Here is a 27,835-nt window from a genome sequence, read left to right as displayed (position 1 = left end):
GTGGGGAGAAGAATGGAAAGGAACATACATGGCAGGTATAATCAGCAATTTCCAGAACACTACAGCTTCTTCAGTACCATACATCAGATGTACCCTCTTCTCATCATTCCTCACTCCCCTGGCCAGAATGTCTCCCTCCCTTGTGGCCTAATGCAATGGGATCATCCCCCACCAAGCCCAGTGCAAACCCCAGCTAAACTTACACATCAGCCTCCTCCCAGAGGATGCAAGTCTGGTTCGTGGTGCCCTGATAAGAGTGAAGAGAGAAAAGGAACAGATATTAGACCCCATCCCCAGAGTTTCATTCTGCAAGAGCTGCCTAAGACACTCTAGGGAGGGATGAATAGGGTTCTTTTAGGCAATTATACATTATTCACACATTAGTAGGGATTGCTTTATTTTATATCACCAAGAGTAAGGCTCTATGGAAATGAAACAACATAGCCCAGCATGAAGGAGGAAGGCAAAAACAAACCAGAAAAACAAAACTTGGTGTAGGAGTTTGGAAACCTGACTTTTCATTATGAATTTAATGGGTGGAAGTCCTACTCTCCTATGCTCTTGTACCTCAGCCCTCAGTTTTCTCCTCCATAAAATGGAAGGCTAAGGTGGTCTAAATGATTTCCAATTCTAACATTCTCTAATCAATGTTCCAAGAGTTCTGTGGCTCTCCAAAGCACTAGGGCTCTTTCAATAATACCCATGGGGAGAGGCTGATCATATACATACATACATGCACCATACATGTAGACAAATACATCACACCTTCCCGTGTACTCCGGATATGTATGTACATACACGATCATTATACCCACACAGTAACTGACACATATGCATGCCCACATACATCCACAGATGGTCATCCCCATTTATTAACAAAGCATATGCTGGTATCATGGGATCATGTGTGTGACTTCAGCGATTCCATTGCACTGATGAGAAAATGGAGGTCCAGTGAACAGAAACTTCCATATGCTACATACATAAATAGATTACATTTATACCCACAGGTACATGTGTGTATGTATATATATTTATAATGCAAAGAGCACAACTCTGTTGGGCCAGCCACATTGTTCAAATGTCAAATGTATTTTATGGAGGACTCACAGATGGCAAGCTCTCATGAGGTGGTCAGAAAAAAGTGATACAAGGACTCCCATAAGAACTTTTAGAATTGATTGTATGACATGGGAGACCCTAGCACAGGTATGCCATCATCAGAGAAGATACTAAGCTCTATGAGCAAATCAGCATTGAATTAGCTCAGAAGAAATGCATAAAGTTAGAGAAGCCACCCCAAATGTTCATATGGACTATTTGTGTCTGACCTGTGGCAGAGCATTCTGAGCTTGTGTTGGTCTGATTAGCTATAGTTGGACACTTTATAATTTGACTCTAACACAGGAATGTCATTTTGGTTCTCTTCAAGAAAAAAGGACAACAACCAATTAATCTATACTCACACATTCTATGCATCTAGCACCAACGTATCTACAAACATGGGCACTCACACCTACATACATAAAAATGCATAGATACATATAGACCCATGCGTAGACATGTTCAGAAACACATTCATAAACACTTACATTGTACATGTGGGAAAATTCAATCTCCAGAGGGGTTTGCAGGGATCGAGGGGCGGGCTTCACAGTCACAGAGATGACTTTAGAGTTTAGGACAGTCGTATTCCTGGGAAAGAAAGGAAGAAGAGGGGAAGCTGAGCCCTTTATCCCAGAATCGAATCCCCTAAAAAGCTTGGAGAAGGTCTAGTGAGGGGGAAAGGATCAGCTTGAACCAATTTTTTCCTACCTGTGCAAGGCCAGGATACTTCCAAGATTCCGGTACAGTACGGTGCCAATCACAAACACAGAGGAGGCATCAGTCTCTGTAAAACAGCCCTATCAGCATTAGACTCCAGTGATGTTCTTGCCCATGGCCTCAAGACCCTTGTGCAGATCTTGCCCTTAGCCTGCCCTCCTCCCTTCCTCCTCATAGCCCTAAAAGAAAATAGTGTTTTTTCCGGTTGAATCTGTGGTCAGGAAGTATCAAGTTCAATTCACTTAATAACTATGCTTTGACTTAAATTGAATGGATGATAGTGTATACAATCAGGTGGATTTCAAATAAATTGAATAATGGGACACTTCAACTTGAAAGGAAGTCTAAAGGGGAAGGCCATAGGAATCAATGCTTGGCCCTGGGCTGTTTAACGTTTGTTTCTATAACCTGGATAAATGCAAAGATGGCTTTTTGATAAAATTTATAGAGACAGGAAACTGACAAAGAAAATGCAGGGTTGGGGCAGCTAGGTGGTGCAATGGATAGAGCACCAGCCCTGAAGTCAGGAGGACCCGAGTGTCCTAGCTGTGTGACCATGGGCAAGTCATTTAACCCCAATTGCCTCAGCAAAAGAAAAGAAAAAAAGAAAATGCAAAGTCAGAATCAGGATACAAAAAAGATTTTGACTGACTAGAATGCTAGACTGGATTTCAGAAAATGAAATTTAAGGGACAAATGTAAAGTCTACATTCGGGCTCCAAAAATCAATTTTAGAAGTATACAATGAGGGAGGCAAGGCTAGATGGCAATTTGTCCAGAAAAAGATTTAGGGGTATTAGTGGATTAGCAGTATGATGTGGGTCAGCAGTATAGCATATTAGTCCCACCTCACAAAAAACAAAGCAGTATTAAGTTTGAATTAAGAGAGACGTGTGGCAGGAGGAAACAAAGGTTCAATCTTCTGAGTATATCAATTTGTTAAGTAATACGTGCCAATTGCTCAATAAATCAGGATCAGGACCTTTCTTCAGCTTAGGGTTGGACCCTGAATACATAGAGGAGATAGTCTTTAATACTTTAAAAATAAGTAATCAAATAAAACTAAGTAGTTACAAAGAAACAAAAGAATATTAGTTGATCTGATTTCTAATTGGAGGGATTTTCCAAGTTGTCAGAGGAAGCTGGAACAAGGGCAATTCCCCAGATTCAGAAAATAAAAGTGTCCCTCTCCTCTCAAGTATCTTTAAACAATTAAAAAAAAACATGAAAACAATAATTGGTCAGTATAAGACATCTTATAAAGGGTCATTTGAACTGCACAATTGTGAGAAAACTCCTTTGGATATGACTTAGTTTCTGGTCAGCCTAATGTAGGTATTTAATTAAGGGTTTCTAAGAGCACCAGGTAGAGATGGTCCAGTTCCCCAGCCATGCAGGGCAAGATTCAAACAATACAATAAGTTTTCTCCCAATAGCGCTCCATTATGCTATTTCCTTCTTGAACAGGAAATTTCCTGACCTGGTTAATTCTGAGCCTGGTTTTGGATATCTTGTAACTATATGATATGGCTTGCACTGAGAGTCAAACAGAAAAGGGAGTTTTCCCCCTATTATTATATATGTCAAGTCCGTCTGTGCCCCTAAGGGGAGTTGTGACATTGTTAAAACAATGTCCCTACTTTTCTTTCCCTAGCAACTTTCTATAATAATCCAGGTAAGCAGCAAAGGTTTTATAAGTACAATATTAAATCTTGACAGATTGATACTGGAACATCTCTGAGTTACCATGATATGATACAAGCGTAAAAAATTTTACAATGTTAATCTGTACTTATGGTCAAATTATAATAGAGGAATGAAATCCTTCAAAAGGAGGAATTAGACAAAGTAATGAGACAAAGATATAATGTGAAAGTTCTTTAATTAAATGGAATAATAAATTTTGAGAAAGCAATAGGATTAGATGTTTTCTTCCTCCATGAACTACTTACATATGTTTTTAAAATTGGCTTCTAAATGTATCTAGAATAAAAATCAGGCTTTGATTATGTTTCAATAATAAGTTTTCAAAATCAGAGTAAAGATTTTACATATAAAATTGCTTTGATAATTTTAAAGAAAGTGAAATTATTTTCCCATTTTAAGATATCTTTCTGATAATTTTAAAAGGCAGAAGAATTAGATTCATGAATTTTTTAAAGATTCTTATATCAGCTACAGGAGTTAAATAAAGATAAAAACAGCAAGTGGTATGTAAAAAATAAAATTCTCTGAAGTTTCAGATTTGGTAATTAAATTTAAGAGATTATACTAAATTGTATTATCCTGCTACTGGCAGATTTTAGGATAATTACCTAAAACAAATGATTTGAAACCAGAGAAGCACAGCCCCATTCAGCATGAGAAGGAGGCCTATTCCAGAATGTCCAAAAGAAGATATTCAGGGACTAGACAACTAAATGAGACATTTGGGATTCAAAAAGTATTAACAAATAAATATTGGGAGTGGACTACTAGGATATAAGGAAATAATGTTAGTATTATTATTAATATAATTATAATGTAATATATATTACATGTGATATATAATAATATAATATAAATGTAACTTAATTAATATAATATATAAAATAATATATAATATTAATGATCATTATTGTATTGTTGTGTTTGCTATTTCTTGGTGTTAGTATTTATATTTATGTGTAAATTCTCTTGGTTACTTTGGTGACAAATAAATCTCCCTTCCCAAAATTAGTCCAGTATGCTAAGTATTTTGATTTGTAACCTAACTTATATAATTATTAAGAACATATGAAAAAACCTTATCGAGTTGGCATATGAAAAAGTGATCCATAAGCATAGTATTTTCACCTTGTTGTTGTTTGTTTGCTTGTTTTTTTTTCTTTTTTTCTCTCATTTTTTCCTTTTTATCTGATTTTTTTTTTGCATAGCATGATTAATATAGAAATATGTTTAGAATAAATTCACATGTTTAACCTATGTCAGATTGCTTGCTGTCTTGGAGAGGAGGGAGAAAAATTTGGAATAGAAGTTTTGCATGCATTTAGAAAAATAAAATAGCATTAATAAATGATCCATGAAGGAGTGGATTACCCACTCCCCCATAAATCAAAAGGGGGCACTGAAGAAATCAAGGCAATTGAGGAGATTATAATAGCAAGTGGTTAATTGTAGGAATTGAGTGAACCTCACTGACTCCATCTTGTGACTCAATTCTGGAGCTAGCTCGGCTCCTTTTCTGTTTCAGTTTTGGATCTAGTTCAATTTTTGTCTTGTGAAAAAAGTTTTTTCAACTGTGGGAATTGGGAGAAAACCTTACAGCACTGTTTGGACCTAGTCCTGCAAGGCTGAGAAATTGGACAACCACTCTCCCTACTGCCTAGAAATCCTTAGTTAAGGGTTATGCTGACCAGAAATTCAGTTATATTAAAAAATTGATGTGAAGAGTTTTCTCACAGTTTTATATCCCAAGCAACCCATGGGTCTTATTTGAAAACTGGCCACACATTGACTAATCCGTTATCGTTTCCATGTTCCTTTGATTATTTATAGATACTTGGGGGGAGAGTTTGAGACACTTCTTTTTCTGAATTCAGGGAATTGTACCTGTTTGCTCTTCCCTTCCCTACATGGAAAATCCCTATTTTTCCTTCAATTAAAAATCAGATTACATAATATTCCATTGTTTCCTTGTAATTAATTGGCCTTTTTTGATTAATTTTTTATTAAAGTTTTTTATTTTTCAAAACATACTTATGGATAATTCTTTGACATTAACCCTTTCAAAACCTTGTGTTCCAATTTTTCTCCCCTTTCCCACCCCCTCCCCTAAATGGCAAGTAGTATGTTAACATGGTAGAAATTGATTAGTTATTTTTAATATACAAAAGACTGTCTTTTCCTGTATTCAGGATTTAACCCTAAGCCGAGGAAGGGGCCTGGTCCTGATTTGTTGGGCAATTGGCATGCATTGCTTAATAAATTCAAAATACTCAGAAGACTGAACCTTTGTTTCCTCAGCATTTCATCTTTTACCCACCATAGTTTGAGTTTTCAGAATGAAGAAGGTGACAGTTTCCCTGCTCAGAACACCTGAAGAATTGTATTTAGTTGCAGGAACCTCATTTTAGGGAGGATTTAACAAGCTGGAGCATATCCAGACAAGAGTGACCAGCACGAGAGAAAACTAAAAGAACATGGAAACATTAGCTCTCCCCCAGGAGAATCTAAACTCCCTGAAGACAAGGACTTTTAAATAATTTTTGGATCCCCAGTAGTAACAAAGTTGACACATAAAAAAGGTCAGTCGAATAGTCTGTGCCTATCTCTGAGGGAAAAAACAAGGTAATGGGATTGTTGGTATGTTTTTCACTTGAAAAAAATGAAACTAGTGTATGGTGTCACTTGGGAATGTGGAATGGTCTATGTCTCCCTTGGGTAAATGTCATTGGGATATTGTGGTAGGCATGTGCATGACTCATTTGGAGAAATAAGGCAATGGGGTAGGGTGTTCATATCATCATTGGGGAATGAGTGTGATATTGTGTCTACATAGTATAAGCTTTCTTTGGAGAGAAAAAGGGGTGGGATGTTTTCTTCCTCAATGAAGGTCACCGAAGGATATTCTTGAGAGATATTCTTGAAGGATATTCTTCATATTTTCCCATAATGGAAAGAGCGGATAACATTCCCATCCTTCCTCACTTCAAGCACGAGATTAGACAATAGAAAGGACTTCCTGGTCAGGCCCTTCTGGGCCTCGTGATAGGACACAGAGATGAATTCAGAATTCTAACTGTGAAATTTCAGGCTTTCTTAACTTGCACCTCTTACTCATCATCTCAAGCCCAAAGGCCCAGAGCTCTCTCACCTGCAAGACCAGTGGAGAAGACACTCTTGGAGACAGTAACCTTGTCCTCTGATGTTCTTGACCAGTCTCCAGGGGTACGCCAGCCTTTCATAGGGAAGCTGATGTCAGTGGCACCACTGGCAGGGAGCTTGTGGATGCTGAGGACTGGAGAGAAAGGGAGAAAGAAAAGGAGGTGGAAGGACATCGGAGGTGTCTCCAAGAGACATGGGGAGGAAGAAGGGAAAGAACAAAAACCACGTTAAAATGTCTTTGTGAGACAGCAGCTAGTGGAGTAGTAGCTAGAGGGTGCTGGAGCTCCATGGAGTCAGGGAGACTCCTCTTCCTGAGTTCAAATCTGGCCTCAGATACTTACTAGCCATGCGACCCTGAACAAGTTCCCCAACCCTGTTTGCCTCAATTTCCTCATCTGTAAAATGAACTAGAGAAGGAAATGGCAAACCATTCCAGTATCTCTGCCAAGAAATCCCCAAACAGGGTCACAAAGAATGAACAGAACTGAAACAAGTAAATAACCACCTTGAGTGAAGGAGATAGTAGTTCCATAGTCTTCTCCTTTAGTTAGACACCATCTAAGATACCATGTGTAGCTGTGTATGCCATATTGATATACTGATGAGTGGTCAGAAGAGAACAACCAGAATGGATGAGAGACTTGAGAACATGTCACTTAAGGATCAATGAAAGGACTGAGGGATGTTTATCCTGGAGAAGACTTGGAAATGGGGCAAGGAACAACATAACTCTTATTATTCTGCCTAGAAAGTTTCAGGAAAGTAGATTTTCCCATCAACTTAGAGAAGAACTTTCCATCAATCAGCCACATCACAACAGAATGGAAAGGAGTTTCCCATTATTAAGAATTTTCTCTAACTTTTTGTGACTCGTACTGAAGAAATCCAACCCAAGTGTCTATCACAGTTGTTTTTAGTCTCAACATCAAGCACCCTGCAAGCTTGAATGGACTCAGTTTCCTCCCTTGTGAAATAACATTTTGGACCAAATTCCTTGACTGTGCTGCTATCCCATGACTCCACAATTTGTTGATCATAGATAGGCTTTCCATCTCCACTGCTACAGCTGAAAATATAAATAAGTGTAAATCCAGCTTCTTCTATCCAGAATAAAGATTTAACTCATTTAAATAACTAAACAAAAGAAAAAAAATAATCACAGTCATCTATACCCCCATATGACAATATTTCTCAGGCTGGAGTGATAATAATAGAAAATTGGCATTGGATAGCATGTCACTGTAATTCTCCTCCTCAAGTACCATCAGTAGCTACATATTTCCCCTGAAATTAGAAACAACTTCCTCACCTTGGCATTTAAAGCCTTTCAAAAACTATTTTCTCCTTACTTAAGTTCCAGGTTAAATTCACATTATTCCCTCTAAAGTATTCTGTATTCCACCCATACTAGTCTACCTGCTGCTCCCAATTTCTTTCTCTTTCCTCTCTATGTCTTTGCATACACTGTACCTAACACCTAGAATGAGCTCTCTCCTCTTGTGTGGCTGTAGAAATTCTTAGCTTCCCTGAGAGATCAGTTCAGGTGGCACTTCCAACAGGAAATCTTTACTAATCTTCCTTCTCAAAGCATCAAATATATACTTACTTATTTTATATGCTGTAACTCTCCGGTGGAAGGTAAGCTCCATGAGGGCAGGAGCAATTTTTCATTTTGTTTTTGTATCCCCTACATATCCCAGGACCTTGAACATGAAAGTCACTTAGATTGTTGAAATGAATTGAATAGATCAGGGAAATGTTAATTCAAATTCAAAGGCCTCAATGAATTAGCCAAGTGTGAATCTATTTATTCATTCATTCATTTTGCTGAGGCAACGGGGGTTAAGTGACTTGACTGAGACACTTAATATTTCCCTGGCTATGTGATCCTGGGCAAGTCACTTACCCAGGATCACATAGCCAGGGAAGTATTAAGTGTCTCAGGCCAGATTTGAACTCAGGGCTAGTGCTCTATCCACTACACCAACTAGCTGCTCCATGTGCATTTATTAAACTTAGCCCTTAGAACATGGGATATAAAATGCCAGAGCTGAGAGAGTCCTTGCAGCACAGAATATGCCCTCTTCTCCTCTTGCCTTTACTTCTATTTCTTTGAATTTGCTCAGACAATCCTCCCATGGCTTGAATGAAACTTCTGTTGAGTGTCTCCCTTCATTGCTAAGGTAGGACCTCCTCCTCCACCTCCAAGGGTCTGTCCCTGAAAATTCTCTCATCATCACCACCCAAGATAAAACTGATCTTTTTCAAAAATCTTGATATTACAATGGGCAGGGGTCTTTGAGGTCATAATCTTTTCCAGTGTTTCATTTTACAAATGAAAATTTAAGTCAGAGGTGGAAGATGCTTGTTCAAGGCATAGTGTATTGACCATAGGGCTGAAATTTAAAACCACAGCTTTTGACCAAAAGACCCTTTTCATTCCATCCTAGTACCTAAGCCTCACCCCATAGTGTATAATAGCAAGTGGGGAACAATGATAAACGAAGCACTCAACAGCCATCAAAACTATTGAAGACTGGGTTTGAGATGGAGCTGGGACTAGGCCTGGGATGTTTGGAAAGGCCCAATCTGAAAAGGAGTTCTCTTTATAACATCCCCAATAAGTTATTACTCAATACCCCTCTGAAGGATTCTAATGAAGGTGAATCTATTCCTTCTCCAAACATCCCATTCTGTTTTAACATGGCTATAGGGAAGACCTTCCTTTTGAATCTGACAAGACCATTCTTATTTTAAGCCAAGATCAAACCCATCATGCTACTTACTGCCTGCTATAAATTCATGTTCTTTACATACTAGTCTTTCCAATGCCCTGTTCTCCTCTTGTTTTTTACTACCATTTGTCTGCTTTTGTTGATCTTAATGAAACTCCCCAACTTCTCACCTTCTGGGAATGTTTTTCCTTTTCTTCATAGCTAAAGCAGGGTGCCACTACCTCCAAGGAGTTTTCCCTAAGAAGTCACCCACCCAACATGAAACTGATTTCTCCTTTCTCAAATATCTCACATGATTTTGATTGGACCCCTACTAGCCCTTACATCAGTTTCCCTCTATTAGACCTTAAACTTAAAAGTAGCATGTAGAACAAAACTAGTATATTAATGATAATAATAATAAAGATGTAATATTTAGGAAGCACTTTAAGGGTTTTTTTTTTTGTTGTTGTTTGTTTCCTTTTTTTTTTCTTTTGCAAAGAAAACAGGGTTAAGTGATTTGTCCAGAGTCACGTAGGTAATAAGAGTCAAATATCCAAGGTCAGATTTGAACTCAGATTCTCCTAACTCCAGGGCTGGTGCTTTATTTGCTGTACCACTTAGCTGCCCCCAAATTTTCTTTTTTTTTAAAACACATATATTATTTCATTTGATCCATGGTGTTTGTATTTAAGCCAATCCAATTCAATTGTTATTTAAGTAACTGTTATGTACAAAGAACTGGGAATTCAAAGACAAAATGTAAAACTCCTTTAGGGAACTTATAGTCTACTAGGAGGAAATAACATATAAACATATATACATATATACACATATATACACGCGTGTGTATATACAAACACAATAATTTGAAGAGAGAGAGAGTATTAAGTACTGGTGTAAGGGGATTAAGAGTAATGACTCCCTGTAAGAAGTGACCACTGAGTTAATCCATAAAGGAAAATAAGAATAAGATAAGAAAATAAGGAAAGAGTGCATTTCAGGTATATCCCACCATGAAAAATCAGAAATGGAAATGAGAGTTTGGGGAAAGACCAAGTCAATCATTGAGATTATAATGTTGAGTACCAGAAGATTAATATAAAATGAACCATAAAGGTAGGCTGGAGCCAGACTATGAAGTCAAACAGTAGTTTTTATGCTATCATACAGGAAAGAAGTGGCTACTTAAAATGCTTAAATAGGGGGATTACATGGTCAGTCCTATGTTTTAGGAATATTTGTGGAAAATAGATCAGAAAAGGGAAAGAAAGGCTAATGCCAGAGACATCAGTTAAAAAATTATTGCATAAAAGAGGAAATAAAGACCTGGATTAAGATAATGACTTCATGGGTAGAAAGAAAAAAATCACTGTGAGGGAAGAAATGGCAAGATTTGATAATTACTTGGACAGGTAGGTCAGAAAGAGTGAAGGGTCAAGAATTTCAATGACAATGTCAACCAGAGTGAATGAAAGAATGGCTAGGTATAACTTTGTATATACAAAACACAGTGTCTTGGACATAATATGTGGTTAGATGCTTTAAGGCTATTATTAAAATAATAGAATCTGAGTCTTCCATAAAGGATTTTGGAAAGTATATAGTTCAAGACAGAAAGGGCCACATTCCTGAGCAGAGATCTCCTTACAGATCCCTGATAAATGGCCATCAAGACTATCTGAATACAGCCAGTGTTGGGGATCTCATAATTCTCTCAAACAATAGAAATCATAGGAAAAGAAATAACCACCTCTGCCAGGCTCAGTGGAGATCAGCTTTCCAGGAAGGAAATATGGGATATCCCAAAGAGTTACCAGTTATCTTAGTAAATGAAGAGAAACCCAAGCATAGTGGTGGGGAATTGGGCTCCACATAGCATCACTAGGAAGCAAAGGATTACAAATTGAGTGAGGAACACTGGCAGAGACCTTTTGGGCTCATTTACCTAAGGCCACTTGGAGCAAGGCCAAAATATGAGGTCAATGGGAATGGGGCCAGGTAGTCCCTGAAAGCAGCAGTGGCTTAAGTGGACAAACATGGAAGTATCGTAGGAGAACATTCCCAGGATCATGAAAAGATTCTGCTTTCCTTAAGTGTGATTTAGAAAGTGTGAAATTTTTTTTTAATAAAGAAAACTGGTCATAGTGTCAAGGACCTGGATTTGAGTTTTTTCTTATATAACACAAAGCAAATGACTTGATCTCTCTGGGACTCAGTTACCACTTCTGTAAAATAATTAACAAATATTTATTAAAACATGACTATGTGTAACTCTTTCTCTCCTTACTATACAGGGTTGCTATGGGGATAAGTGCTTCTAAATATTAAAATACTCTAGATATGTGATCTATAAATATTATTGTATTTTTTTCTTTATACTCCAACAAAATCCTCTTGAAATATTAATTTCATAGTTTTAGAGTACTTTAAGGTTTACAAAATATTTTGCTACCCAAATCACATGAAGTAAAGATGGGAAGTGTTTGTCTAATTTTTAGAAAGGAAAACAGGATAAAAGATGTGACATAACCCGCCCAGAGCCACAGACATAGTAAGTGGGGGAGCCATTACTCAAACCCAGGTCTTCTGATTTTCAATTCTCATCCACTGGGAAACTGAGAAGGAAAATGGAGATTTCAGGCTGGTGTCAGGAACAAGTGTTGAAAAGAGAACCAAGAATCTGCAGAGGCACTAGACATGGGAAGGTATGAACAGAAGAAAGGAAGGAGGGATCATCATGCTTTTTGAAGACTCTTCACAAGAAGAATTCAAGAGGAAACTGGATGATTGCTTACTCCAAGATGTTTCCTTGTCATATACCATTGGGCAGTATAGAGGGCCACAGATAGTGGGAGAATTCTTGGTAAGGTATAAGACCCTTTAACCCAGATTTTACACACCAATAGCATACCTTTTAATCCTCAAGGACAGGCAATAGTTGAGAGGAAAAACAGACATCAAGACGCTCCTCCAAAAACAAAAGAAAGGGAGAGCCACGGGTATTGTCAGTGGGTTTCCTCTGGGCTAAAAGGTCTTATATCTTACCCAGGGTTCCCTACTATCTGCGGCCCTCTACATCACAGCTCCTTCTTAATTATGAGAGCCTATGACCCAACTCTGGGTTTGTGCTAGTCTGTTGGAGAGGGATAAAGGATCTGGTATGGGGGATTTAGTATATCCTGCTTGGGCTAATTTATTTATATACTACCAAGACTGAAGATGAAATATCAAAGTAAATGAGAAAGAAAAAAGAAGAAAGATGGCAGGGCAGAGAGAAAGGGAAGCTCACCCAGGTTGTCTGTCACTTGGTAGGAATCTCGGAAATCCTTCATGCGAAAGCCAATGACGTCAACAAAGTCCTCTACCAGGCGGAAGAGCTCCTTAGCGTTGGGACCCATCTAATGGAATACAAGAACAGAAAGATACCTTCTCAGAGCAAGAAGAAACTTCAGAGGCCATCTAGTTCAATTCCCATTCAAACTATGGATCCCCACCAAGACTTCATTGGCAAAAGGTCATCTAGTTCACTTTAAAACCAGTAATGAGGAACTTACTATCTCTTAGAGGTAACCCACTTTACATAGGGGCACAACTAATTATTAGGAAATGTTTCCTTATGTTGAGGCAAAATCTGCCTCCTTGTAATATCTCCCCAGCCAACATGGTCCCAATTCTGTTTCTCTTGGGATAAAAAGAAAAATCTGATTGCATGCCCATGAACATCCATCAGATATCTTCAGGTATCATGTTTCCCTACCAAGCTCTCTTGCTTTCTGACAGCTAAGAAATGAACAACTAAACACATTCTACATATGTGTCTGGACACAGGAATTCTTGAAGTTGAAGTCAACTTTCAATGTGTTGAGGAAATGTAATCCTCTTGATAACATAAAATCAAGAGATAATTTCCCTCAATCCCAACCAAATAAAAGAAGAACAAGGTGGAGCAACAAAATAAAAACAAATATAGATAATTTAAGAGATAATTCAAATGCCATATTTTTTGCTATTTACATTCTATAATTCATTACTCTTTTCTTCCAAGTACATTAATCTTTCTTGTTTAATTAGATCCTAACATATTTTAATGAGCTAGCAGTCCCTGAGTTTAAAGTGTTCAGGATTAAGCTGGCAGATGATTTAGTAATGTTCCTTCTGAGCAAGAAATTTGCAAATGGTTATCTCTAAATATGATAATCGAGATTTGGTACCATACATAGCCACTTGGGAAGAGGAATGAACTTGAATAAAGAGTGAATATTATTTCTGGAGATGCATTTGTCTAGAGAAGGATAATGGAGGTTAGGTCCTCTGGAAGAGTTTTAAGCTCCTTCAGTTAGTTAAGGGATTTGGGGGAAAGGAAAAGGATTTGTTTGTCTCCAATCCATACCAATTGGGCCTCTTCCCACTTGTCTCGATTCTCTTCAGTCAGCAGGTTGCTTATAATCTGGACAAAATTCTGAAAGAGAGAGGGAGAAAGGGCAACATGCTGGAGAATTTGGCTTCTAGGCTGACTTGGTTACAACTTGGGGCATTAAGCACAATTTAGCATTTCTACTGAGTAATTTCCCTGTGAAAAAAGTTATATGGGAGGCTGTGGGAGACACAGAGAAGCTAACATATAGCTCCAAGTTCTCAAGAGATGATAGGAAGATGGGGGAATACAATATGATGATGATAGTGATGGCAATGGAGCTAATTGTGTTGGTGATAAGATTGGTACTGATGATGGTGCTTGCAATGATTCAATGTGGAAATGGAATGATGAGTTATGACAACTGTGTTCATGGTAATGTGGTGGTGATCGTGAAAGCAATGATAGTGTTGGGAATGGTGATAGTAATAGCAATTTCCATGACTTTTTAGTGATGGTGAAAACAGCTGTAATATTGAGAATAATGGTGATCCCACTACTTAATAGTGAAGGTGTTCGAACCAACAATGGTGAGGGTGCTCTTCTGTTCCCACCCTTTGGACTTCTCCCTCATGCCTTCCACCAGGTGCCATCCCACCTGCTTTCCGGCTTCCTTTTGTATGTTGTCTTCCTCCATTACAATGCAAGCTCCTTGAAGTCTGGGTACTGTTTTTTTTTTTTTTTTTTTTTTTTTTTGGCTGTTGTTGTTTTGTTTTGTTTTTTGCATTTCTAGCATTTAGCACAGTTCCTGGAACATAGTAAAATCTTAATAAATGTTTACTGACTGACTATTAACAGTGTTGATAAAAGTGATAGTGACAGCAAGTTGATGTCTTTTAACAGTAACAGTGGGAGGGATGGTGTGATTTAAGTCATGATTATGATGTTTTTCTCATTTAATCAAATGAGACATGTAAAAGGCTCTGCAAACCTTAAAGCACTATATAGATGTCTGGCACATGAAAACTCATTAAATATTGATGAACTGATTGATTGAAATACAAGATATTGCTGTTGTTGTTGCTGTTGGTAGTAATAAATTAAGATAATCATATCAACGAGCATTTAGTAAGCTCCTAAAATGTGCCAAACATTGTGCTAACCATTCATGATGGAACAGCCTTTCAAGAAACTTAAATTTTACTGAAGAAGACAACATGTAAATATGATGGTGGTAACAGTGAGAGTAATTAGAGCATTAGTGTTTTAATATGTTGGCGATAGCAGTGATGGTGATAGTATCACAGTGTTGGCAATGGTGTGATGATGATGGTAGGGATGACTGGTGTTGTCATGGGAATAGCAGAGATACTAAGCCTTTAAGATGGCCTGAACTTTTACTAGTGGGGTACATTTAAGTACCCTACTCCTTGATTCCCAAAGGTCCCAGCAGATTTTTTTCTAAGCCCCTTACCTGCACATCACCTGGGGTAGGGCTATAGTAGGCTCTCCGGAAGATCTCAGTCATATTCCTCAGCACATCAATGGTGGAGAGAAGGTCTCCACTGTAGCTGGTCCCATCCTGAGAGATCTCCACCAGTGTCTGGATAACCTCTGACACACCCTCACCTGGAATCCCCCTCTGAGCCTTGGCTAGGTGCTCCCGGGTCTGTGGAGAAGGGTCCCAGAGAAGATTGGAGGCAGGGGGCTGGATGTGATGATGTCAGTATAGCAAACCAATTCTTAGCATCAGAGTCTCAAGGCTTGAGGAGACTTTAGATGTCATCTAGTTTTATTTCCCACCCCGAGCAAGAATAAAGATAGCTTTTCTGACAGATTATTTAGACTTTATGAATACTACCCAGGGACTGTTATTGGGTCTCTCTTTTCTGGAAGGGGCACTATTGCCTGATAGTAAGGCAAATCAGATGGAATTTCTAAGGGCCTAAAGTTTCTATGCTTTGGGGCCTTCAGAAAAGGAGTTTCTGCAAAATGGCAACATTTCATTCCAAGTCTCTAACTAACCACACCAAAACATGCCCTTTGATTTTTCCATCCCTTTGCAGGGAGAAAAGGATGGAGAGATTCTGAGGAAAGGACAAGGACGGAGAGGGAAGAGGGATAGAAATGAGAAGGGCACAAAGGCTGAAGGACAAAGGGAAAGGGGGAAACAGGGGAAAAAGAGAGAAAAATCATAGAATCACAGAATTTTAGAGCTAGAAATTAACATAAAGTTCATTGTGCCCACCCCCTTAGATTTACAGGTGAGAAAATTTAATTGATAATTAATTAGCTGATAAGTGTCTGAAGTCACATTTGAACTCAGGACCACTTGACACCAGGGCTGGTATTCAGTCCACTCCACCATCTTTCCACCATAGCAAGCTCACAGAATGCTACAGCTGGAAAGGTCCTTAGAGACTACCTCATCCAGATCCTTATCCAGAGTGGGAATCAGCTTAAAAAGGGATAAAGACTGGATCCCAGCGGGAAAGACAAGAGGTAAGGGAAGGAGCTGTCATTTTTTATTATATTACTTAGGCCTACCATGAGCACTTGATATTATTCCAATTGATTAGATCTGACTTTATTTGTGTGGAGTTTTATAATTGTGTTCATATGGTTCTTGACTTTGTCTTGGCAGGTAGACTCATAAATATTTTATATTATCTAGTAATTTTAAATGGAATTTCTCTTTGTATCTCTTGCTGCTGGACTTTGTTGGAAACATAAAAATCTGATGATTTATGTGGATTTATTTTGATCCTGCAACTTTGCTAAAGTTGTGAATTGTTTCTAGTAGTTTTTTAGTTGATTATCATCATATCATCTGGAACAAGTGATGATTTGATTTCTTCATTACCTATTCTAATTCCTTCAATTTCTTTTTCTTTTCTTATTGCTAAAACTAATATTTCTAATACAATATTGAATAGTAATGTGATAGTGGGCAACATTGTTTCACCCCAAATGGGTCTAGTTTATCCCCATTACATATGATGCTTGCTGATGATTTTAAATAGATTCTACTGACTATTTTAAGGTAAGGTCCATTTATTCCTATACTCTCTAGTGTTTTAATAGGAATGAGTGCTGAATTTTGTCAAATGTATAAGGGGAGGATCTGGGGAATAGGTAGTGTGGGGAATAAGAGAAGATGGAAGGAAAGAGGGAAATAGGAGGGAAGAGGGTTATGAGAGTTTCAGGAAACATTGGCAGAGGTGAAGGAATTAAGAGGCATTATAGAGATGGGCATGGTCAGAGTGGACTAAAGCAATGAGGGAAGGCTTCCCAGAGGAATCTGGGTCCTTAAGAATAGGTAGGGTTTAGAGAGGCAGAGCAGGTAGTTTCCTGGTGTGAGGACTGGGGTAAGCAAAGTCCAGGCAGTGGGAATTCACTGAGTTACAAAACCAAAGACCACGTAGTCAGACTTCAATTTATAGATGAGGAAAACTTCTAAGATCACAATTTATTAGGGTCAAAGCCCCAATTTAAAGAGTTAGAACTGAACGATCCTTTAGAGACTGTCTGCCTCCAACGCTTCACTTTTGGAAGCAGACAATAAGACTCAGGGGCTCAGTGATTTGCCTGAGAGTTCACAATGAGGTAGTGGCAGACGATATAATATCCAGAATGCCAAGGTTAGAACAGACCTTAGGTAGTAGAATGAAGAAAGTTAAAGCTAGAAAGGAATCCTGAAACACAAGAGTGTTAGAGCTGAAAGGAACCTTAGAGACCATTCTAGCTCAATGTCTGCCATTTACAGAAAAGAAAACTGAGGACAACAGGAGTCAAATTACTCATTCAAGTACACACAACTGATGAGAAGTAAAGGAGGGACTAATACACAAATCTACTGGTTCTAAGCTTGGGTTTCTTTCCACCATGCACCATGTTATAGCTTCAGGATTTGTCCTTGAAACCAATATCCAGACAGTGATAGAGGAAGGGACTTTATCTCTCTCGGGAGTGGCTGAAAAATGGGGAGACCTTGAATCACAGGCACAGAGAGATGGAAAAATCCCCACTAAGGGATCATTGGTTCCTCACCATCATTTGGATGTTCCGGTAGTCAATGGAGACACACTTGATGTAAGTGGGGGGCTCCCAGTAGGCAATGCCTTCCTCATCCAGGACACACCTTCTGAGTATGAGGCCTAGGGTGGGGTTAGGGGGAAGGGAGATTATGTCTCATCAGTAATGGATCATAAAACCATAGACTCCTACAACCAAGTTAAAGATGTCAAGAGCTAGCTGAGTTCTACCATCCCTGTATGTTACTCCCTTGCTGCCTAGATCTTGGTATAGTCATGTCTCAGGGATCCCTAAACAGCCATTGGGCTATCCTGGTCATCCTTCTGTCTCTGGCTAGGACTAGAGTAGGACCAGAATAGAACTAGTGTAGGAAGGGACTTTGAGGATTTTGAGATCCAAATCCTTCATTCAAAGGAGGCCCTTCCTCTCAAACCCTATTTTTTTTCTTTTTTTTAAAATAATTTATTTTATTTTATTTAATAATTACTTTATATTGACAGAATCCATGCCAGGGTAATTTTTTTTTTACAATATTATTCCTTGCACTCGTTTTTGTTCCAATTTTTCCCCTCCCCTAGATGGCAAGCAATCTTATATATGTTAGATATGTTGCAGTATATCCTAGATACAATATATGTTTGCAGAACTGAACAGTCAAATCCGATTTCTTAAAAACTCTGAAAAGCACAGAATAGCCAATGAATAATAGGCATGGCTATTATTAACAGGGGTAGTTCCTCTCTGGTTCTCTTAAGACTATGTACTAAAAGAAGGGCTTCTATCCCCTCTTCTTCCTCTTCTTCCCTCCCCCCAAGACTTCCCAATATAGCAGAGCACTGGAATCAATATATCTTTTGGGAAGAGAATACAAACTTATTATCTATAGCCCCCAACATAGGACTGGGACCAGTGGAGGAAAGTTGAAGGAAAGTTGATTCTAGCCCAGTGTTAGAAAGAATTCTCTAATAATTGGAGCTATCTATAAATGGGAAAAAAGTATGTACTGGGAGTAATGAGATCCCCATCAATGATGGTATTCAAGAAAAGCTAAATAATCACTGGACAGCAATGTTGAGGAAAGAATTCCTCAACTTAGAAAGAGGTTGGACTGGACGAACTCTGAAGTCCTTTTCTAACTTTGAGTCTATGATTCTATTTCTGGTTAAATAAGAAGCATGAGAGAACATCCCAGAACCCATCCCTCAGTGCCTGGCACCACCTAGGGACTCATACCTGTGGCATTTCTGGGGCACCGTATGGCAGCCACATCCCCAGCTGGAGTCTCCTTCCAGACCATGGAACCAACATTATCTTCATAACAGATCTCATGGGGCTCTAGCAAAAGGCAAGAGAGATTCAGGTGAGAAGTGGGTAGAGGGTACTTCAATCAGACTCAGAAAAAGAATTGAAAGGAAAAGAACAAAGTGGATGGGCTGGAATTTAGGTCAATTAGCTAAACTGTTAGAGTCCAGTGGCGCCAAGTCAGAAAAGTCAATTCTAATTCAGGATAGTCAGCCACATATGAAAAACAATTTCTCCCCAGCTGTAGCATGACCCCCAACCTTAGCTTCACATTGCACCTCAAACTTCATGACAGATTGAGTCTATTTTAGTTTTTAGACCCTTTTTAGAGATTTCAAGAGCCAGCTCCCTGCCACCTCTGAACATTACCCCCTTACCAACTGGAACCTGACACAACCATGGCTCAGTGGTCCCTTGACAACCAGTGAGCTGTCCTGGTCACTTTTCTGTCTCTGGTTAGAACCAGAGTGGGATTATAAGGTCCAGAGCTCAATTTCCTGACAGTCACAATCATAAAGAAGTCAAGCAAGAAGACTGAAGGAAACCAAGATCCACTGTGCCTCTGGGGAATTCTTCTGGCTAGCAGGGAGGAGGGAGGGAAGAGGAGGGAGATGGAAGCAGGGTAGTTGCACGAAGGGGATAGGAAGGGAGAGGTATCAGGGAGTGAGGAGGGGGTGTCTTGAAGGGAATGTTACTCACCAGGGCACCTCCTCTGGCTGCATTGTCTGTATTCCTCCTTGGGACCCTGGCAGGTCTCACCCCCAAAAAAAGGGCCCTGGCAGGTTCGATCACGTCTCTGGGTACCCCCGCCACATGTGGTACTGCAGCTGCCCCAAGTGCCCCAGGCTTGCCACTTGCCATCCACTGAGAGAGTAAGATATGACAGTGTAGAAATACAAAGATATGAAAACCAACAGAAACAGAAACCCAAAGATATAGAGACATGGAGAGACATAAAGAAAGAGACAGGAGTTAGGACAAAAAGAAAAGTAGAACAAGACACAGATAATGTAGACAGAGGCACAGAAACATGACATTAAAGACAATAAAAGGACAGAAAAACATGAAATCACCAGAACAGAGTCATAGGAACAGAGCAACACCAAGACAGGAGCACAAAGAGATCAAGAAACAAAAAGAAATAAAGTTAGGAAGACATAGAAATATAAAAATACTGGAGAAGGAGGAATCCAGAGAACCGATGACTAGAACAAGAGCAGCATAGGTCCCGGCTGGGACCCGAGAGGCTGAGGACTCACATTCCACAGCCCTGCTCTAAGGTCCCCGCTTGTGCCCATGGCCCATCTCCCCTTGGCTCTCCCTCCTTCCCAAAGCCATCCTGAGCCTCCCTTTGGGGGACAGATACTGACCTGGGCACTGTCGGAGGAAGCAATCCCGAGTCTCGGCCCAGTGGCCCTGACACTCAGCCCCTCCATAAGAGGGTCCATTGCATTCCCTTGTGCGCTGCTGGGTGCCATTGGAACAGCTGGATGAGCAGGAACTCCAGCTTGACCACTCGTTCCAGTTGCCATCCACTGCCCGGCCCGGGGGGAGGAAAAGGGACAGAGCACAGAGCATGAATACCTTTCTTGAGCTTACCATTTCTTTGTGGCTTAGCATTTGGAACTGCCAAGTCTCGTAGGTCCAGAGCAGTGGCTGGATGGCCTGGCCATTCCCTTGCCTCTCAGTAGTGTCTTAGTAGAATTGGAGTAGGATGATGGGAAGGTCCAGACCCATTTAAAGGAGGCCAATCATAGGGGCCACACAACTGAATCAACAGACTACTATCTTCTCCCAGCACTCTCTCAAGGGAGTACGCCAAGGTCAACATCATAGAATCTCGAAGGTAGAGGGCATCTAGTCCAACCATATCTAAGAAAGAATCACTTCTATTATATTTATTACAAATGATCAGTCAATATGTCTTTGAATATTTCCATGGAGAGGAAGAATCACTACTTTCTGAGGCAGACCATTACACTTTTGGATAGTTTTAATTGTTAGTATAAACATTGTTAAATAGTATATAGAGAACTGCTTTCTGGGAAATCTGGATTCAAATCTGCCACAGACAAATACTGACTGTGTGATCCTTGCTAAGTCTTTATCTTCTCTTAATACTTCAAGTAACACTCAAAGCAGGTACTATGGGCATAAGCAGAGAAAGGTTCCAACCAGTAGTTCTCTATGCCAATGAAAACACAACTCTGATCCCTCTTACCCCCCAAAAAAAAATTAAAGAATTTTTTCTTTTCCTCATGATTTAAATTGCTTCTCATAAATCCTTGCCAATATTTCTGTTTCTTCCCTTAGGGTCAAAAAGAACAAATTCAGTTTATTAGTTACAAGACATCCCTTCAAATACTTGAAGACAAATTATCATTCCCTCCCCTCCCCTCCAAGAATTGTTTTTACCAAGTTAAATAATCCTACTTCTTTCAACTATTCTTCATAGCACTACTCTCCAGTCTTTTCATCGACTTCATTACTTTCCTCTTGATATTCTCTGGACAGTATATCAATGTGGTTATTGTTCAGTCATTTTTCAGTGATGTCTAGCTCTTCATGAGCCCTTTGAGGTCTTCTTGGCAAAAGTACTGGAGCAGTTTGTCATTTTCTTCTTCAGCTCATTATACAAATGAGAAACTGAGGCAAACAATGGCAAATGACTTGTCCAGGGTCACATAATTAATAAGTGTCTGAGGCCACATTTGAATTCATGAAGACCAGTTGTCCCGACTTTGGGCCTAGCACTCGCTCCACTGCATTACCTAGTTGCCCCTCATTGTATCAATGACCTTCCTAAAACATAGCTCTTAGATATGACCAAGATAAAACATAGTGTATAATATCAACTAATGAATTCTAGAAAGTATTTCTCTCTTAATAGGAACTCATTAACTTTTCTAGCTGCCACATTCCACTACTGACTCATGTTTTACTTGCAGACTACTAAGATTTTGAGATCTTTTTTAGATGAACTGGTAACTATTCATGATTGTGCTTATGGAATTATTGGCTTTAATCCAAGCATATTGCTCTACATTTACCTCTATTAAATTTCCCCATTTTAAATAGTGCTTATAATTCTATTCTGTTGAGATATTTGGAAGCCCTGATTATCATATAATGTATTGAATACTTCTGATTTCATGTCCCTCTAGTTAATATCACCACCAAAACCAAAACCTTTACTACCATCATCATCAACTTTATTATCTTCAATACCCTATAATCTCCATCATCAATGATACTATCATCATCTTTATTACTAGCCCCACTGTCACCATCATTATCACTACTGTCACCATGATAGCTGTCAACATACCAGCATCACAATAACTGTCACTATCATCACCATCACTCTCTGCCATCATTCCCATTCCCATCCCTTTTCTGTCATTGTCTCCATTAACAATTACCATTTCCATTCTCATTAGCTAGGAAACTACTACTACCATTCCCAGCAACCTCCACCACTACCCTCAGTAGCAGCAGTACTATCACCAGCATCAAATGAGATCTCTCTCTCTCTCTGCCATAGAAGGGAAAGGATAAGACAATAAGGAGTGGTTTTCAAAGGTAAAGAACATAAATTGAATTGAGCTTCTAAAAGGTTCTCATTTTTTTTATTTTTTTTATTAAGGACTATGTGAGGAAGGCATGAGAGATTGAACCCAAAAATGCCTATAATATCCTAAATACCACATTTCCCCTATTCCTTCAAGTTGCTAGGAGCTAGTTTGAGGGGACTAGGTCCCCTGAAAGATAATCTCATAGGATAGCTTCCTAATTTGCCATGGATGAAATATTGAGATTTAGGAATACTATAGACATCCCTGCTTTTCAAGGCTTCAATAAATAAGAAATGAACACTGGGGAAAATATAATGGGGAAAACCTCTAATTGTCACATGAATAACCCTGTAGCAGAAATGATGAACCAAGATGACAGTCAGTACTCAGTGGCCAGGATCCTGAGGAGATGCCAGTGAAACAAGAACCAATTTGACAAATTTTCTAAATGAACAGGGACTAAAATGAGAGAAACAATGACAAATGAAAGTCTAAAAGAAGTAGCTCGGGGCAGATGACATTGGAGGATTGAGGAGAAGTGATCCATAGTAAGATAAAGCAACAGAAAGAGACACACAGAAACAGAGCCACAGGGATAGACAAAGAGATACAGAAAAACTAAAAAACAGTAGAAGTGGAAGTAGAGAAAGACACAGACAGAGAGATTGATGGACAAAAAGAGAATGTGAGTGGAAAAGACAGACAGAAGCTGAGAAATAGAAACATTTAATAGAGATACAGTAAGAAAGATTCATAAGAGATACATTAAATAATATATTAAGAAAACAGAGAAGAGAAACAAATAGACACAGAGCTAAAGAGAGAAAGAGAAGCCAAAGAGAGGGAAGAGGAAAGACATCTCAGAGAGGATTTCTTAGCAGCCAGAGGCAGAGGGGGCAGGGAAGAGCAAAGCATTTATATTAAAGCAATTTGCAGAGCTGGCCAGGAGCCTGCTTAATCCCCATGGCTATTTTTAAAGCTATTTTTCTTCCTCTAAGCTATTTCTCTCTGCTTTCTTTTTGTTAAAGAAACAAGTGAGATTATGATTGCATAAAATCATGTCCATTGGCATGTCAGAAAAACCCATGGACCCCTGTCCTTCACCTTTCAATACTAGCATCAGGAGCTGAAGGGTTAGCTGTCTCAAGAGACACTATCTACATCTTGGAGATAGTCATAGCTGGATGAGGTAGTGCAGTGGATAGAGCACTGGGTCTAGAGTCAGGAAGGTTAATCTTTCTGAGTTCAAATCGGGCCTTAGACACTTGCATTGGGCAAGTTACTTAAACCTGTTTACCTCAGTTTTTTCATCTTTATAATCACGAGAAGAAGGAAATTGGTAGACACTCTAGTATCTTTGTTAAGAAAACCCCCAAATAGGGCAGCTAAATGGTACAGTGAATAAGGCACCAGTCCTCAAGTCAGAAGGACCCGTGTTCAAATTTACCTTCTGACACTAATTAGTTATATGATCCTTGGAAAGTTACTTAACTCTGCCTCAAAAAAGAAAAAGGATAGAAAAGGAAAGGATAAGAAAAGAAAGGAAAGAAAATTCCAAAGTGGGGTCATGAAGAATCAAATATGATTGAAAATGACTAACAAATCACCACTGCCACAACAATGAATGCTGGGGCTTTGGATAAGGATAGTGATGGTGATAGTAATGGTCCTGTTAGTAGGGATGATAGTGAAGATTGTAAAATGGAAACTCTTTGTAAGACTCTTTTTGTGTGGGCATTATATTTGTATCTAGCTTATTGTCAGGCACAAAGAAGGCATTTAATAAAAGTTTGTTGAATAAATGATAAATGAATAAATTATGCTGGTAATGGTTAAGTTACTCTGGTAACAACAGAAATAGTGACTGAGTCAACAAGCATTTATTAAGCATCTTCAATGTGCCAGTTTCAATATGTTGGGTACTGGAAATATACATAAACAAAAATGAAGCAACTGAAAGCTGGAATGATGGTGATGGGCTGGGACATAATGATGGTAGAAAAGATGAGCAGTTGTGTTCTGCTCACATATAAATATGGTTTTCTTGTGTTAATCTGAAATTTTCCATATAACATATCCAAAGAACTTTTATATCTCCTGTATCAGAATCCTCAGGTGGCAACTTCATTTGTTCTCATAATTTGACAGCAACTACAAGAGTCACTATACAAATGCAATGACCACTTGACCACTGATATCAACATCTCTCTCTCTCTTAGAAAGACATGGTGGTATCATGAGTAGAAATGATCCCTAGTTTCAGTCAAAATATATAGCGAAGGTTAACATCCATTCTTCACTTCTGCCTCTAGGCAGATCCTCCTCAAAGCCTGCTCAGGGGCTCTGCCACGTCCATCAGCCACCCCAGCTTGGCCAGACCAGTTGCTTTTTCTGGCCAAGGGCTCTCTCTCCCTCCAACTTACCAGGGCACAAAGCGATATTGCAGAATTTGGTCTGTTTCTCTGGACCTTCACAAGGGTTGCCTCCGAATTGAGGTGGGCGGCAAGTGCGGGTGCGGTCCCGGAAGCCTCGCCCACAGGTAGATGAACACAAACTCCAGGGTGACCACTCATCCCAAGTACCATGAACTGTGAGGAAAAAGTAAAGTCATCAGGAAATTCTCCTTCCTCTATAACATTCTAGACTTTTAACTACAACCCCCATCAAGGATATCATAGAAGCCAAGATCCTTGCTGATCTGTTCCTTCCTTCATTATGCCCTTTTTCTCCTGAAAACTAACTTTCATTAGAATGCCTTCCTTGATTAGCCTCCTCTGATTAAACCAAGACAATGTATGATGGACTCTATCCAGGTTTGAAAGTGTATTTATATTATGTTTCCTCCTCAAACTAGGAGCCTCCTGAAGGCAGAGCTTATACCTCCTTTTTAGACCACGGGCTCCCAGAAGACCTGGGCTATTTTTCCCTTTCAGTTCTAAGGATTGCTAAGAGAAAGATTTGTCACCCCTAAAGAAAGGGGGCATGTTTTTCTCTTCCAAAACAAAGTTCCAGAAATCAGGAATTTAGACTTTTTCTTCAATCAGAGGTCCCATTCCAAAATTTCCTTGAAAGGAAAGCTCACCTGGACAGATGGCTGAGTTATTGCATTGTCTCTGCTCCCTCAGGGGTCCGCTACACTGAGTGCTATAGGATGAAGAAACGCAGAAACGGGTCCGGGTCTGCCATCCCTCACCACATGTAGTTGAGCAGACACTCCATGGGGACCACTCCTCTGCTGCTGGGTCTCCTGTTGGGACATGGGACATTAAAGTCAGGGACTAGTTAAAGGCAGCAGGAAAGATTTCAAGGAAGCCAATCCCAAACTTTCTCCATACATCACATTTATTAAATGATGGTTAGACTCAAACAAGGATTATATATGTTCATACTGAGAGACAGACAGATGAATATGGTAAGTATAGTAGTAATCATAGTAATAATAAAGAATAAAAAGAGAAAGAGAAGAAGCGTAGGAGAAAGAAAGAAAGAAAGAAAGAAAAAGAAAAAAGGACGGAAGGGAGAGAGAGAGAAAAAAAGAAAAGAGGGAAGAGGAGAAGGACAGAGAAAGAGAAGTAGAAGGAAGAAAAAAAAGGAAGAAAAAAGGAAAAGGAAAAGGAGGGATTGAAGAAAGAAAAGGATGAAGAGAAAAGATGTTAGTAAATACATATATTTTGTCATCATTTTGTACTTCTATAGAATCTCCAAAGAGAGCTCAGAAGTCATTTGAGCAATACTTTAATAGTAATCCCTCTACAACATTACTTGCAAGTGATTGTCTTGACTTTGCTTGATGGCTTATTGCTGAAAGTAAACTCATGAACTCCTGGGGCAATTCATCCCACTTTTGTTATTGCTACTGCTACTGTTGTTGAGTTGTGTCTGACTCTTTGTGACCCCACTTGGGGATTTTCTTGGCAGAGATACTAGAATGGTTTGCCATTTCCTTTTCTAGTTCATTGACAGATGAGGACACTGAGGTAAACAAGAACAGACTCTTGACTTGTCAAGAGTCAAATAGCTAGTAAAATGTCTGAGACTGGATTTGAACTCAGATCTTCATTATTCCAGGCTTAGGTGCTCATTATATCACCTAACATTAGCTACTCCAATTTACTTTTGTATATCTCTATTTATGAGGAAATCTTTTTTTTTTTTTAATTAGGTGGCACAGTAGATAGAGTGCTGTATCTAGAGTAAAGAAGACTCATCATCTGAAGTGAAGCCTCAGATACTTACTAACTGTGTGATCCTGGGTAAGTAATTTACCTTTGCTTTAGTTCCCTCATCTGTCAAATGACTTGGAGAAGGGACTGGCAAATTATTTCAGTATTTTTGCCAAGAACACCCCAAATGAGATCATGAGGAGTTGTACACTACTACAAAGGACTGAACAACTTTTCTTATATTAAGCCTAAGTTTTCCTTTCTGTACCTCTGCCAGCTGTTCTAAGTTCTGTCTCCTGGACCCAAGCAGAACAAATGTAATTATTCAACATTCCCATCCAAATATTTGAAGACAGATATTGTATCCCCTTCTAAGTTGTCTCTTCTCCAAGCTTAACAGCCTCACTCCTTGCAAATTATAGTTGTGTGGCAAGGTTAACCCACATTAGTTGGTGTTTCTCTTGATGAACTCTATTTTGACCTTCCTAAATGAGAAATGAATACAGCTCTTCAAACTATAATTGACTAAGTAAAAATATAATAGAACTCTCACAGTCTCTCCTCCTGATTCCCATTTTCTAGTCCTAGATATAACTCTTAATGAATTTTTGGAGTGTCATGTCATAATGTAGCCTAAAGTCCTTTAAGACCTTTGGGTCAATGTCTCATTCATTCTCATCTAAACACACCTTCCCATAATGTGCTTCTAAAGTTGATTTTTTGAACCCACAGATAGAAATTTACATTTATTTCTAATAAATTTCATCTACTTAAAGCCAGTCCTTCATTCTAGACTAATGAAAGATATTCTTGACCCTAGTTTTGCTGTCCCTCTCACTACTGGGTCACCTATAAATGCAATGAACCTGTTGTCTGTACTATAACCAATTCAGTTCTTTTTTATTAAAGCTTTTTATTTACAAAGCATATGCATGGCTAATTTTTTCAACATTGACTCTGGCAAAACCTTTTGTTCCAAATTTTCCCCTCCTTTTCCCT

At 39.0% G+C, this 27,835-nt stretch overlaps 1 protein-coding gene across 4 annotated transcripts in view; it reads right to left on the bottom strand.

Annotated features, from left to right (window-relative positions):
• Window positions 1-27,835, bottom strand: part of ADGRB1 (adhesion G protein-coupled receptor B1) — a 263,708-nt gene that overhangs the window by 131,197 nt on the left and 104,676 nt on the right. For all 4 annotated transcript variants that reach the window (XM_051971170.1, XM_051971169.1, XM_051971172.1 and 1 more), the window contains exons 5-17: window positions 25,756-25,920; window positions 25,097-25,261; window positions 20,469-20,633; window positions 19,798-19,962; window positions 19,030-19,131; window positions 17,812-17,918; window positions 15,236-15,430; window positions 13,798-13,866; window positions 12,697-12,805; window positions 6,680-6,823; window positions 1,816-1,891; window positions 1,593-1,695; window positions 204-247 (exon numbers count right to left, since the gene is read on the bottom strand). In XM_051971170.1, coding sequence (XP_051827130.1) covers window positions 204-247; window positions 1,593-1,695; window positions 1,816-1,891; window positions 6,680-6,823; window positions 12,697-12,805; window positions 13,798-13,866; window positions 15,236-15,430; window positions 17,812-17,918; window positions 19,030-19,131; window positions 19,798-19,962; window positions 20,469-20,633; window positions 25,097-25,261; window positions 25,756-25,920 — 1,609 coding nt within the window. The remainder of the gene's footprint in view (window positions 1-203; window positions 248-1,592; window positions 1,696-1,815; window positions 1,892-6,679; window positions 6,824-12,696; window positions 12,806-13,797; window positions 13,867-15,235; window positions 15,431-17,811; window positions 17,919-19,029; window positions 19,132-19,797; window positions 19,963-20,468; window positions 20,634-25,096; window positions 25,262-25,755; window positions 25,921-27,835) is intronic.

The sequence above is a fragment of the Antechinus flavipes genome, chromosome 1 (assembly GCF_016432865.1).
Source record: "Antechinus flavipes isolate AdamAnt ecotype Samford, QLD, Australia chromosome 1, AdamAnt_v2, whole genome shotgun sequence".
Lineage (NCBI taxonomy): Eukaryota > Metazoa > Chordata > Mammalia > Dasyuromorphia > Dasyuridae > Antechinus > Antechinus flavipes.
The sequence above is the reverse complement of the archived record's forward strand: the minus strand, read 5'-3'. Positions and strand labels throughout refer to the sequence as shown.